This window comes from Crocodylus siamensis, chromosome 15 (genome assembly GCF_052110815.1).
Source record: "Crocodylus siamensis isolate JL-2025a chromosome 15, ASM5211081v1, whole genome shotgun sequence".
Classification (NCBI taxonomy): domain Eukaryota; kingdom Metazoa; phylum Chordata; order Crocodylia; family Crocodylidae; genus Crocodylus; species Crocodylus siamensis.
Window position 1 is genome coordinate 23,350,075 of NC_143409.1, and position 15,504 is coordinate 23,365,578.

At 42.1% G+C, this 15,504-nt stretch overlaps 1 protein-coding gene across 3 annotated transcripts in view; it reads right to left on the reverse strand.

Annotated features, from left to right (window-relative positions):
* Nucleotides 1-15,504, reverse strand: part of ATOSA (atos homolog A) — an 89,561-nt gene that overhangs the window by 51,421 nt on the left and 22,636 nt on the right. The window contains exons 1-2 of one of the 3 annotated variants that reach the window (XM_090028678.1): nucleotides 10,389-10,505; nucleotides 9,211-9,305 (exon numbers count right to left, since the gene is read on the reverse strand). The exons of 1 other annotated variant lie outside the window; for it this stretch is intronic. Coding sequence is in view for 1 of the 2 variants with exons in the window: in XM_090028676.1 (XP_089884802.1) it covers nucleotides 8,516-8,552 (37 nt within the window). In the remaining variant the exon portion in view is untranslated. Of the gene's footprint in view, nucleotides 1-8,515; nucleotides 8,680-9,210; nucleotides 9,306-10,388; nucleotides 10,506-15,504 lie in introns of those variants that run through there. One more of the 3 variants, XM_090028676.1, reaches the window with a different exon arrangement.

Below are 15,504 nucleotides of genomic sequence, written 5' to 3' on the forward strand. Positions count from 1 at the left end.
TTTTTGTTTGTTTGTTTACGGCAGAGCCTTCCCATCTCTCCTGCAGCCAGGTGGCAAGCTGCTGGCAGGCTGCGCTGTGGGGGGCCCCAGGCCTTCCTCCGTGGCAGCAGCATCCCTTGGGGCCATCTGGGTGGGCTGCTACTGGGCCAGGTGCTACCTCACCTTGGGGTCAAGGAAGACTTGGATCAGGCTGGGTGCTGCCTTTGAGCTGGGGCAGCACCAGGCCTGCTAGCAGCCTGCCCAGGCAGCCCCAGGGGGTGCTGCCACAACGGAAGGAAGGACCAGGGCCCCCCCACAGCTCAGGGGCTGTCTCGGCACATTAGCAGCTCATCCCTGGCCGTGGGCAGGCTCCACTGAGAAAAAAAAGAAAAAGAAAACAGAATCAAGTTCCTTGCCATAACAGTGACAGAAACCCCTATATTGAAAGGGTGGATTTCAATTAAAAACCCACTGTTTCAGTTTAGGGGGCACAGAATGCAACCCTAACGACTAAACTTCTTTCATGTGTACAAGCTCCCTTAGGGCATGTCCTCACTGCCTCAGAGACTGTGGAAGGGAGCATCACCATGAATGTACACCCTGCTTCCAATCTGTGCAAGGCCAAATGCCAACCAAATCTTGTAATGGAACGTAGGCAAGAGTACGGAGGAGTGCAAAACACAGACCCCCCAGGAGAGGGAGTAGCACTGGCCTGCAAATTAGCTACATTACATTGTTTTACACATGGTATATAACAAAGCAGATTTCTTCCGATTCACTGTTCCATTTCGTTTTGAAGTTATAAGTCCCTAACAAAAAAAGAGAGACCCTTCCCACAGAACAGGAAATTTAAATACACGTCCTTCAAATTTCCATGACACCTATAACTAGAAGGGCATACATAAATCCACTATACTATGCAGCGCCCAAAACAGTAACCAGATAATCTTTTACACAGAGTGACAAGCAGAAATTATGATCATGTAGTTTTCTGATTAGTAACTAAAGGGAATTTTATTATAGTCTCTCAGACTATAAGCTTTTCCCTTTTTAATTGGAATGTCTTTCTGATAGGCAGTTTTTGATGAAAAAATTTAGACATCAGCTTGAAGATGACAAGCTTGAAAGAAGAAAACATGTAAGAGTTCTCGAAATTCATATCCACATCTTCTTGTAGCTTTGGTAGCATTTATTCTTCCAGCAGTTTTACTTGGTCTTTAAACTAGTTCAACAAGACCATTTTTCAATTCAAGTCTTCAATGCAACTATAAAACTTTTCAATCATCATGATAGGGAGAGAGTATCTCATGCCAGGATGTGCAAAGATTCCCTAGTTCTGCCTGAATGCAACAAGGGTTGCAACGTAATGGGATTAGACGCCATCAATGCTAGCATGAATGGAGCACAATTTATCTTTGCAATATACTGCAGTACCAGTCTCTCCAACTTGTTTCTTATATAGCAGTTAAAAATCTTAACAAGTGTGAAAATTCATTGCTCTGGGTGGTAGCTGGTCATTCTATCAAAAGGAAACTGAATTATGACTCATCCTGCCTCCCTTTTCCTTTCCTGATAAATAAGCAGAATTTAATGTTTCAGGAAACTTAAATCACATTTGTTTCACAGGCTGGCAATTGGTTGTTGCCAGAAATATAATTTTGAATATATGTTAACCAGACTGTAGTTAAGGCAGCTGAAATCCAAGATGGAATTTAGTCATTCTGTGTTTAGGAATACCTAAAACAAAATATTCCTGAATTTCATGCCGTTCTTAGATGTTCTGTTTCTTTCTCCTGGACATTACAAGACCATAGAGCATTTCCATGTAAACATTTTGGAAATATATCTACAAAATGAATGTTGTAGTTTTGCTTGGGGATGCTAAAAAAACCAAAGAACCATGTGTATGTGTATGTACTGATCTTACCTTCCCTCATACAAAAGGAACACATGTAGAGTGGCCTACTGGTTACACGCATTAAACCATGAGAACTAAGGGTATTTGTTGTTTTTTAAGACATACAAATTTTGCAGTTAAAATACTCTGTAGAAGCAAATACTCAATGCTGAATCACTCAGGTCTGACTGCCAAGTCTCCCTGAGTCTGGTTCTGGGCAGTGGAGTTTTTCTTTTGTCCCTGCACACATTGTTAGGAGGTAATAAACTTTGGCAAAAAGGGAACCAAACATGATTTTTGTTTAGCATTTCATTTACTCTATAAATTATATATCTTTTGTCATAACATGCCCTCAAGCTGGTACAGTAATTCTCGTTGAAGTTGAGATACAACAGTCATCTAATTTGGAGGCTGCTACATCAATTGTCAAAGGCATTTTTGCCTGTCATCCTCGTAGAGCTTCAAGTAGAGTACCTGAAGTCATCATATTACTATTTTGGAGAAGGAGATACAGTGGAGAATCAACATGTCACTTTCTAAAGCTAAAAGGCAACCCTTATTCATTCAAACAAGCAAGTTTCTGGTTAATATAGATGTGCCCATTCTAAATGCATCAGAATCCAACGATGGAAGGTCAAAACAAATCTTTGAAAGTCTTGACTGCCAAAAGTTGCACTACCCAGATTTAGGGAAAATAAAACACCCCATTTCTACTGCAAGAGTTGAGTAAGTTGGGGTAATACAAGATTTCAGTGCTAAAATCTGAGGGGATATGAAAGTTTAAGTAGTTTTTTTGTCATCACAATTAACTCAAATCTGACAGAAAAGGGAAATGTAGAAAGAGAAGATTTTGTTTATTTCCATTTGCACTTCCCACAGAAAGTCTTCTGATGCTCAAAGAATTAACTCATATATTCTAGTAACTAGATGCTGTTATGCAACCATCTCTTTCGCTTCAGTTACGCTGAGACTGACCCTGTGCATAGCATCGTACTTATTCCATGAACTGGTATAAGATAAAAATAACCAGAATGCTGGGATTTATGCTGTGGGCCCACAGCACCCTGTAAATGAGCAGATTCTAAGATAATGCCACATTCAGTAAGATAATACATTTATGTTATGTCATGCAGTTGGAATGTTGTATGATGATCCAGGAAGTATGTAAGGAAAGGGTTTTTTGTAGTGTCTTTTACTGGATCACCTGTACAGTGGGCCAAGAGATGTCAGACGCTTTTGGGTGCAAAGTACTTGGATCTTAAGAAGGGCACTTTGAAACCAAAAAGCACATTCCAGCTTCTCTCCCCACTCTAAAGTGGTCAAATAAATGACAAAAAAACCCCTTGTCTCATTCATGTACATGATCTAGATGATGTAGTGGGATAGTTCAGACAACTAACTGCAACTGTAAGAATTTCATTCAATTTACACTGGCCCCAAAAACAATATAGGCAAATATTTTAAAAGGTATTTAAGCACAGCATCATGACTCTTCTAGACTTCCACCACTGGAATTCTATTTCAGCACCTCTGAAGCACCTCCAGTGCTTTGACACACTTAATTCCAAGAATGGCCAATGATGGCACATTCAAACTTGACATAGACCTTCCCCCATATTATTATTATAATATGTATTTTTATTATGGATGATGTCTGAGGCATTTAATAAAGCTACCAGTCTCTTTTCTCTCAAAATAACAGTAAGGCAGAAATAGGATGGTAGAAACAAGTCACACTTAAGTAACACAATTTAAAAACACCTTTTTGTAAATATTAAAGAAATTTAGTATGAAAAAACAGGCCGTAGACCCCAAAGTGCAAAGGCTATGAGTATTTTATAAGTTTTGATTACAAGGCTGAAGGAAACAGTTGTTCATAGATTTATAGATGCTAGGGTTGGAAGGGACCTCAACAGATCATTGACCCCCTGCCTAGGCAGAAAAGAGGGCTGGGGTCACATAACCCCAGCCAGATGCCTATTCAGCCTTCTCTTAAAGACCCCCAAGGAAGGGGAGAGCACACCTCCTTTGGAAGCCCATTCCAAATTTTGGCTACCCTCCCCGTGAAGAAGTTTTTCCTACTATCCAACTTAAATCTGCTGTCAGTTTGTGACTATTGTTCCTTGCTACCCCAAGAGGCACCCTGGTGAACAGAGCATCTCCAATCCCTTGCTGTGTCTGTGGAATGAATTTGTAGGCAGCCACAAGCTCACCTCTCAGCCTTCTCTTGCGAAGGCTGAAGAGGTCCCTCAGTCTGTCCTCATAGGGCTTGTCCTGTAAGTCCGTAACCATACAAGCGGCCCTCCACTGGACCCTCTCAAGACTATCAACTTCCTTCTTAAAGTATGGTGCCCAAAACTGGATGCAGTACTCCACTGGTGGTCAGACCAATGCTACATGGAGGGGAAGTATCACCTCCTTGGATCTATTTGCTATGCATCTGCTGATGCATGATAAAGTGCAGTTAGCTTTGATGATGTTAGATGAGGTTAGACAAGTGGGCAGAAAACAACAGAATGCAGTTCAACAAGGAGAAATGCAAAGTGCTGCATCTAGGGAGGAAAAATGTCCAGCACACCTACAGCCTACGAAATGACCTGCTGGGTGGCACGGAAGCGGAAAGGGATCTTGGAGTCCTAGTGGACTCCAAGCTGAACATGAGTCGGCAGTGTGACAAAACCATCAGAAAAGCCAATGGCACTTTATCGTGTATCAGCAGATGCATGACAAATAGGTCCAAGGAGGTGATACTTCCCCTCTATTGGGCGCTGGTCAGACCGCAGCTGGAGTACTGCGTGCAATTCTGGGCGCCGCACTTCAAGAAGGATGCGGATAACCTGGAGAGGGTCCAGAGAAGGGCCACTCGTATGGTTAAGGGCCTGCAGGCCAGGCCCTACGAGGAGAGATTAGAGAAACTGGACCTTTTCAGCCTCCGCAAGAGAAGGTTGAGAGGCGACCTGGTGGCTGCCTATAAGTTCGTCAGGGGGGCACAGAAGGGAATTGGTGAGTATTTATTCACCAAGGCGCCTCTGGGGGTTACAAGAAATAATGGCCACAAGCTAGAGGAGAGCAGATTTAGATTGGATATTAGGAGGAACTTCTTCACAGTTCGAGTGGCCAAGGTCTGGAACGGGCTCCCAAGGGAGGTGGTGCTTTCCCCTACCCTGGGGGTATTCAAGAGAAGGTTGGATGTGTATCTAGCTGGGGTAATGTAGGCCCAGCACTCTTTCCTGCTTATGCAGGGGGTCGGACTCGATGATCTATTGAGGTCCCTTCCGACCCTAGCATCTATGAATCTATGATTTCATCACACCGAGGACTCATATTCATCTTGAGTTCACTATGACTCCAAGATCCCTTTCTGCTTCTGTGCTGCTGAGAGGGTCACTTCCCAGCCAGTAGGTGTGCTGGATATTTTTGCACCCTAGGTGCAGCACTCTGCACTTGGACTTGTTCTACTGCATCCTATTGTGTTCTGCCCACTTTTCTAACCTGTCCAGGTCTGCCTGCAATCATTCCCTACCCTCTGAAGGGTGCACTTCACCCCACAATTTAGTATTGTCCACAAACTTGGACAGAGTACACTTCACACTCACACCCAAGTCACTGATGAAGATATTAAAGGATACAGGCTCAAGGACCAAACCCCGCGGGACCCCACTACCCACATTCTTCCAGGTCGATACCAACCCATCTACTACCACTCTCTGAGTGCAACTGCTAAGCCTATTTGCCACCGACTGGACTGTGTAAACATCTAGGTCACAGCCTCGTGATTTTTTTATGAGAATACGATGAGATACTACTGTATCAAAGGCCTTGCTAAAGTCCAAGAAAATCCCTATTCCTAAACATCCTGTCCACTTAAAGATGAGCACAGTACCCAAGGGCAAATTGTGTGGGGGAGCAGTGCATAGGGGTGTAGAAGTGTAAAAGTGCATAGGGGTGTAGAACTGCAAAACTGAGACAAAGAAGTTACTGCAGTGATCCTTTTCTTGGTTATTGATTGCAGCAGATGACAGAGCTTGTAAGAGTCTGAACCGCCTCCCCCCAAAAAATCCACTGCCAGCTTTGTGTCCCTGCACAGGCTGAATTGACCTGGGCCCAGCACCCTGCTCGGGTCATCCCTGGCATCAGGTGCCAGCCCTACTCTGGAGCTGGCAATCACCCCACCCCCAGATTCATTAATTTTTGTTTTTGCATGGATCAAACAAATACTATATAGACCTAGATCCCTAGTATATTAATAAAGCTTTTAGTTTCATTTTAATTTGGGGAGGGGGTGGTGTGGTGTGCAACGGGACAATGCACAACACCACCTGCATCCCCCTTCTCAAAATCATGGGTCCTCCCATGCTGGTACCCATCATAAATAAACGCAGCATGTAGAATGTTAATGGGTGCTACAGAATAACAGAACAGTGTCCGACACATGCCACAGTTTAAACTGCTTTACAAGCATCCGTGTCATTGTGCTTACCTTCTAATTGACATCTGTCTTTTAGACCCGAGAACAGTAAAATTATATAGCATCAACATTTGAGTGTTTAGTAAAATACAGGTTTAAGATTCTAGTTTGCCTTCTTCCCCCTCTCTCCACCCTGCAATACTATAATAATATTGCTGCATATGGGCAAATGATTATTTAGTAGGTGACAGTTCTAAATGCAGTGCCATGAGTTTGTTAGAAGCTTTATATAAAGATATAAAATTAACTCTTGTATGGCAGCCTGACTCATGCATTGGAAAAACTAATCGTCTCCTACCTCAGTTTAATTAATCTTTATTACACCTTATAGCTTGCCTGAACTGAGTACTTAACATTCTCTTTGTAATCAGTTTTCTGGTTCTTTATCTTCCTTCTCCTTTTATTTTAAGCCACCTTTTAAATCTAAGTATTTTTTATGAATTAAAGTGCCTCCAAATGCCATAGTCTTAAAACTAAACCATATATATGTAGAGAATATACCATAATTGTCAGAAGACACCTTTCTTAAAAGGGTACTAACTGTATGTGGCATTCCTTTTTATGAAAGGTTCTGTTACACACATTCAACTTGCCCAGTGCTTGCAGAATACCACAAAAGCATACTGGATAAGTGTGGCAATGTACAAATATTTGTCAGGTGAACTGATAAGATGGCTGGATTCATTGTGGCTTCTCTGATTACCTCTACCATTCTTTGCTAGAACAATGACCCTCAGCAAATAACAGAAGATGTTCCTACACAAACCACAAGTGTATACCAGTGGGACTATTCCTCCTCATTCCCCAGCAGTGGATGTGCACCTAAATTATAAAGGCTCACTTAAAATTGGAGCATTGGCCCCTTTTTCAAGAACACAGACAAGTCTGGTACACAGAGCAAGAATATGTTTAATGACTTGATATCACTCACCTCTTTAGAAATCATCTTACTATATATAGCAAAAGATAGTCTTATTTCAGCATATGTTAGATCAGTTACTTTATTTAAGCTATAGCTGTATCTGCTCTGTCAATATGCTGAGTGGCCAGTAATGACAAGCTATTACTTTGCAAAATATTCTAAACCTTTTCTAGTTGCCCACATGCCTGACTTATGTGCATAGATTTATTTGCCCAAGGCAGGCAAATAATGACAAAAAGAAAGATAAAGCTGTGATGCACAGACTCTACTAGACTCACAAACGAAACTATTGTAATAGTTTCCTTGTGTTGTGAAAGGAACTTGACCTACATAACAAAAACAGGACACAAAAGAAACACATTCAGCTAAGTCTTGTTTTTACTGTGAATAACAAAATAAGCTGTTAAATATGGCTACAGTAACTGTTCCAGAACTACTAATATACATGACATTGCATTGGACATTCACTTTAAATGCTTCAAAGAAATCATCTTTTTTCCTGTCTCTTGAAATTCATTGGTTGGTTATGTTATAATATTTTTAATTGACAGGTAAATTATGTCTCCCCCTGCCCCTGTTAGCTTAAGTCAATAATATATACAGTAAATTAAATGGTTTTAAAAAGGCCTCTCACCACATTTGCCTGGCTGAGAGTATTCATTTGACCAGTTTATAGGGAAATGGGGAACACTTTAGTGAAGCTCTTTCACCACAGATTTTTAAAAAAATATATATTTTGAAACTGTTAAATTCAAAATTCAAAATCTTAACTTCAGAACTTGTGAAGCAAAAATTTCAATAAACTTTTGTCACCTTTCCCAAATTTATTATCAGCTGAGGTTCTGAAAAAGTGTATAATCATTTAGAAACAAGTTTATGCTATAATGGCACAAATACAGTTCTCCTCCTCAGCCCCAGATCACTTCTTTTTAAAACCTTATTGCATTACAGAAGCAACCCTGCTTGCTTGACAGGCCTTTCTTTTCTTTCTTACATCCTGCTTCCCCTCCTCCCCCTTTTTTTGTTCAGCCCAGCACTGTAATTAAAATGGTATTTTTAGTATGATTTTGAATACAATTATCTATAAAATGTTCCATGTAAATCTTGTGAGTTTAATTCTCAAACTGACAAAATTTTTAAACCGTGTGATAAATCAAGTGCATTAGAAAAGAGCACTCAGATTCACAAACATCCAGTCACAACTACAAAAATATTTAAGCATTTAAAATTACTTCCTTGGATTACACACCTTCTCTGTGCAGCCCTTTGTTTCCACTGTAACCCATACTGGAATCCCTGTGTAAAGGAAGTTGCCTCCTAGCTGCAAATGGGCTATACTGTCAGTATCTGAAGGATCCAGATGTCTGCAGTGGTTAAAACAAAATGTTCAGCTTTGGGTGCATATTCAGTCTCTCTGTGCAAGACATTTTTTCACAAAGAAGGCAGAGTAAGAGTGCACATAGCAACAACACTCTCAGCTGATTGGATGGAAGGCGTGCTTAAACCCTTCGCTGCTCGTAAGGTCTACTACGGTTTCCTGTCTGTTTGGCAGCAGTATCATGTTTTCTTTTCTCCTCTCGTGAACTCAGCTGTATTTGGGCAATTTGAGAGGCTAAAACAACAGAGCAAGTAGAAAGGAGTTGGAGCTACTAAAAAGGGTACCAAAGTGTTACTATTTGATAAAAATATACCAACAAATCTATTTTCATTATTTCCACATGCATACACACAGCTTTTCACAAAAGGTGAAATGTCAGGGAATCCATTTGTTACACTGAATGAAGATCAGACTGTACAATAGTTATATCTACACAGAGGAATATTTAGTGCATGGAAGCCATTTCAGAATTGGGAATAACCCTATAAAACAAGCGCATCAGTTGACCTCTATGGACTTCACTACTCCTACAGTTGCATAGCTCTATTTTTCCCAATTACACTTACCCTACAGATTTTCTCAGGTATAGATAGGTATGTCAGCCAGGGGTAGAAAGAGGTGGGATCTTCTTTCACAGACAAACTGGGTCAGCAGAACCCCCCTAAATGCAATTACACAACAAAACTGCATTTTTATTAATAAAGCTTGTTGGAAATGGCTTTACCATACAACTGAAAAACACAGCTTTGACAATCTAGCCCTATCTACCTACAGAGTGCTTCACAATAGAGAAAGCTGGTATTTTAATATTACAGTGTGCACAGTACCTAAACTTAGCACTGAACAGATAAAAGTAGGAGGTTCTGCATTATGGGAGAAAAATCTTTGTGCGTACTGCACAAAAAAAAAAATCCTTACAGTTAAGCACAGGACAGCTTACGAACCATGTCAATGAACCAGGCATTCAAAGGATGTTCAGGAACTTTTACCTAATGTGTATATGGCAATATAGGCTTATATTCCTACCATATCCACGTACAGGTCACAAAGCTTAAAACTTGGCCAAGAGTGGCAAAGTAAACATCTATGGTCTTTACTGACATTTAAAATAAAAGACTTGCAAGTCATATGGTCTACCTCTCAGCCAAAGCAAACTAACATCCTAGAATATATTTTCCAGTGTTTTGTCCAACTAGCTCCAAAATAACACAAATGGAAAGCTAGTCCACAATTTAACAGCTCTCACCTTAATACATACCAACTGAAAACATTTTTTATCCCCATACTTGTTCTTATATCCGCATTTCTGTACACTTGCTGTTTTAGTAGTTGTTCAGCCAAACTATACATTTTTTTAAATTCTTCAAGTCAACCTATTTAGTTCCTTAATCTATTACTCCAGTTGGTCAAGATATTTCTAATACTGCAAAGTCCAATAATGCGTACAGTATTCTAAATGCAGTGTTAATAGCACGTTGGTTGGACTACTAAATATCAACACAATTACAAAGAACTAAAAGGTAGCTGACATGACACTGGGTATAACTTAGAGTCAGTGTAAAACAGACCTGACTGCATACAGGGTCCGATCAGCTAACCACAATTAAACTGTAGATTCACAATTAGGCACAGTCTATACAGACTCAGTAACATCATAGCATTCAGCACAATAAAGACAGTGTTACACCTTGAGTAGGTGCTGCAGGTATAACTCCACCTCCAAGGTTGGGGTCCCCCAACTCACCTGCCACCACTTGTTGGTATATGTAAGGAGGGGGTTCAGTGGTGTTCTCTTCCCATATGGACCCGAAGATGGGATATTCACAGGTGCGCTGTGGTGTTCCTCAGTGCTCTGCTTCCCCTACACCCCGTCCACTCGTCAGCTGCTTGGGGATTCAGATCTTTGTCCCAACGATATACACTGGTCCCTTGACTGTGGGATCCGACGTTGACTTCGGTAATCTGGCCTGCCACGGGGATGTTGATAAGCCTGGAACTTCAATCCTTGGTCCCAGGGGTCTGAGCCACAGGCATCTGGTGTCCTCCTTAATGTTGAGGGGCTAGAGACTGCCTGTCCCCAGCCTGGTACCAGATATTGCTCCCCCTCCTCTGCTGCAGGGCAGTGCCTTTAGTGCCACCACGGCCAGCACTTGGAGCCTTCGCCCAGCCAGCGTGCTCCCAGCTCGCTTCCTCCCTCCTGCCGGCTTCCCTCCTGCTGGCGGGGTTTTTAAGTTCCCCATGGTGGCGGCTCCAGCTGCCATAATCAGCTGGCCGCTACCCTACCCGGGAAGCAGCTGCTTGAAGAGCTGGCAAAACACCAGCACACGTGGCTCTTGCTTCATCCCTGCCCACCCTGGAGGGGAGTTCCCCAGGCGCGGGTGGCTCTCCTTTTCCTTTCTGGTATGCTAGGGTTTGCCCCCAGCATTTCCGAGGCCCATGGGTGTTTTTCACCGCAACATACAGCAAAAGAGAAAAAAAAAAAAATCATCATAGGCAAGACTACAGATATTTAGTGTCCTTTTCATATGCATGTCTTCCACTGTTATTTCATTTTAGGCTCACTCAATTCTCCCATACATTTTTACTTTATCCTTTCCCACAGATACCTCTCCCTACTGCACATCTCCTTTTCCAATTATTTTCCCTAAATGCATTAGTTTGCATACTGATATTGCTCTAAACCAGGGGTTGCTTTAAGCCAGGGCATTTGAGAAGGCCCTAGGGCAGTGATCTCCAAACTTTAAGTAGGAGATCACCTTTGGCATTTAAAAGCAACCCAAGATCTACCGTGCCCCGCCCCCCAGCAGGTAAGTCTGTGGGGAGGGAAGGGGAAGGCAGAGGGAGAAAAAAAATATTTGGGGGTTCACTGCCCAGCAGTTAAGTCCCACCTGGCCAGTTCCCACTCAATTTACCTCTGCTTCTGCCTCTATGATTCTGTCCCTCACTGTGGAGGCCTCAATCTAGCCCCTTTCCCTTCCCCTTCCCTCCCCCATGGACTGACCTGCTGGGCTGGGGCATGCACCAGCATGCACGTAGCCACTCAGCCCCCAGCCCCAGCCTTAGATCAACTCCAGGAAACTCCAAGATCTACCAATAGATCGCGATCCACTGGTTGGTGGCCACTGTCCTAAGGGGTACATGCTGGTGGGTGACAACAGACCGCCACCATGCACCATCCCGTGCTGCCACACAGGTGCTGCCATGCCCGGCTGGATGCAGGGGGCAGGGGAAACTCGCGCACAGCGGCTACCGCCACTCCGTGTTCGGCTGTGTGCCAGCCTACCCCCAACAGGCGGCCAAATGCAGGAGCGAGGGGTACACCGATACAAAAAGGTTGACAACCCCTGCTCTAAACTATACATTGGTTGAAAAGATCTATCTGCCTACTGAGGGCTCCTTTGGAGTATACCACCCTGAAACCAGGCCCCTCCTATATGTAGCCACCTCATATGCCATAAATTGGAAGAGGAAGCCACACAAGGCAGCTAACTACTCCAGCCATACATCATGTGGCTATTCTACCTACGCTTAAATGCCAGTTGTACTGAGCTAAGGAGATGTAGCCAGCCTCAGAAACAAGCCCTATTACTTTTAGTGGGAGGCGTGCCAGAGAAATGACTGTATTTGGATTACTGATGGTTTTGAAATACCCTGCTCTCCTATAATTCATAATTAACTTTATTTATTTCTCCCAAATGTCGTTAAGAATTTAGAAGTATATGATACTAGAAAAATGATAATTTATACCATAAAAACAAGGACATATGCACATAAAAAGTACAGCCTGATGTACATCTTTAACCTATTCTTCTACCATTAAGTGACTGAAATTAAAATAAAATCCACTGTGACTTTTCCATATAAAAACAAGAAAACATACCTATGCAATGAATTACATTCAAATAATATATTTGCCATCCTAAAGACTTCCAGAAAGATTAACTGGGGAGGGGGGTTGTTTTGTTTTGGGGTTTGTATGCTTGCTTTGGGGGGTTTGGTTGGTTTCTGTTTGTTTGTTTGTTTTTTGTGGGGTTTTTGTTTTGTTTTTTGTTTGTTTGTTTTTTGTTTTTACAGTATATGCCTGTACTTTGTTAGTGATAAAGGCTAGATTCATTTATATTGTGTTTTATCATGGTTACTGGTGAATAGCTTGTCAAGAACACATGAATTTCAAATAAATTGCCCTGGGCACCTCCTTCCCTGCTTGGGGCTTGGGATGGGGCTGTTGATGCCCTGCGCCTCTGCCCAGCTCCCACTTTTCCTCTTTGCCCTCTCTGCCATGCCAGGCTCCCACCACTCTCCTGGGAGGAGCTCAGTAGAAACAGCCCTGGCCCCTGACTTTTTTCCCCAGTTCTGGAAGTTAGGATTATCCTGACATGGTCACTAAACAAATGCTAAGGTTTATCAAAGAAATTTCTCTGAAGATACAAGTGTTCTCTCTCTTACATTTTTCAAGCTATTTGCATTTAAAGAGCGTTATAGACAGACAGATACAGACAGACAGACTAAGCCCTTTATATATATCTCTAGATTACTGGACACTGGTTGTTATTTTAGAAGATTTCTGCTGCCCAGTTTGCTGATCTTATAACACTTTCATAAGCAGAGCAAAAACTCATAGTTTTCAGCTTCCAAAGGTGAAATGCGAGTACCTGTCTAGTTGTCAGTTATTCTAGAATTGTTATTGCATTTTAAATTCAGCTTAATCTAAAATAATTTGGTGTGTAATTTTCATGTGTAGATGAGCCCTAAAAGTCCAGAGGGTATTTCTGAATATTTATTTCTTTGAGCTCTAACAAGCCTGACTCCATTACTTACCTGGTATATTCCTCTTCCCCACCCAAAATCTCTTCAATCTCCCCCCTCACCTTCCCACTCAATTCTCTAGAGCAGGGACTAAAACTTCTTATGCATTTCTATAATACTTTACATATTGTGGAGGTCATTCCAATACAAATAATATACATTTTAAGTCACATATTCCCTGTGACTTTAAATCAACGAACCAAGTACATTTAATCCAATAATATATATAATGCACTATCAATCAATATACAAACAATTTTAGTAAACAAAACTCCAATAAAATGCACAAGATGAACTAAAGTGATAACACATACTTGCTTTAGGAAATGTAATTTAACTATGCTTAAAACATTCAAAATATTTTATCCCACAAGAACACCAATACCTCACTCCCTGAGCAGAACCAAAGGAAATATGGGGAAAGTCCATTATGATGATTTCAGTGAATTTAAAAAACAAAAGAACAAAAAAACCCCAAAAACCACACCACACAGCACAAGATGAAATAGATGCATTACTAGTAGATGTAGAAGCATTACATTACTAGAATGCATTCCATCTTGATCTCCCTCTTCCCCTGTCATCAAGCTCCTTGCCCTATCTTGGAGATGGTTACCATCTCCACATGCTGTAAAATTCCTTCCGCTATTCACTTCCAAGCTCTCTATAAGCACTGTCATCTTGAATATCTGTAACCGGTGTTCCACCCTCTACACTTCAGTAAAACTACTCTCTTCAGAAGTAATGAAATTACCACTTCAACCTGAAAATAAAGTGGTAAAACAAAAAACCAAACACAGAGGAGCTGGAGTACGCAGGACTGACACACTTAGAAACCACTATCAAGTCGAGGAGATTGCAATGGCTGGGCCATGTCAGGAAAATGGGAGGAGATTGTATCCCTAAGAATAATTTTGAACAGCAAGATTCAAAATGACTCTAAGAAGCTGGATAGCCCTCTATGGCTGTACTATGACACATGCAAAAATAATACAAAGTTGTTCAACATCAATGTAGAAATCTGGGGGTAGTGCGCAGAATCCCATCCAATCTAGAAGGAACATCCAACCCTGGGTGCAGCACAACATGAAGTTATTTTGATCCAGAGGATAGAAGCAAAGCAAGAAGGAAGCAGTGTGCTGTAATTTGGACTCCAACTCAGACAACACAAGGATCTGTGAAACTTTTAACAAGCTGTGTCACTCTTGAATTGGGCTCATCAGCCACAAGCAGATTCATCAGGCACACACCATGATCCAGAGGATTTATGGTTGCCTACAACAACTGCTTCAACCTAACAAAGGTTGCCTACACTCTTCTCTATTAATTCCCTGCTTGATACAGTATTCTTTACTTTGTTGGCTGAGAAAACAAAAACAACAAACAAAAAATTAACATATTTATAAAATAAATGTGTTTTGGTGATATGTAGGGACTATATATTATAGTTTCATAGTAGATAGGGTCAGGAGGGACCTGAACAGATCATCTAGCCTGACCCTCAGCCACAGGCAGGAATGAATGCTGGGTTCACAAGACCCCAGACAGGAGATCATCCAACCTCCTCTTCAATTTGCCCAAGGTAGGGGCGAGGACCACTTCCCTGGGAAGTTGGTTCCAGATTTTGGCCACCCTAACTGTAAAAAAAAATTGCCATCTGATCTCTAACCTAAATCTGTTCTCCATCAGCTTATTAACATTGTTCCTCATCACCTCAGGTGATGCTGGGGAGAAAAGGGCTCTACCTATTTGCTGTTGATCTCCCCAATGAGTTTGTAGGCAGCCACCAGGTCCCCCCTCAGCCTCCTGTTGCTGAGGCTGAACAGGTTCAGGTCCCTCAGCCTCTCCTCATAGGGCCTGTCCTGCTGCCCTCTCACCAAGCGGGTGGCCCTCCTCTGAACCCTCTCCAGGCTGGCCACATCCCTCTCGAAGTGCGGCACCCAGTACTGGATGCAGTATTCCAACTGCGGCCTGACCAAAGTTGCATAGAGGGGGAGTATCACCTCCCTGGACTGGCTTGAGCTGCACCTTTGGATACGTGACAAGGTATGGCT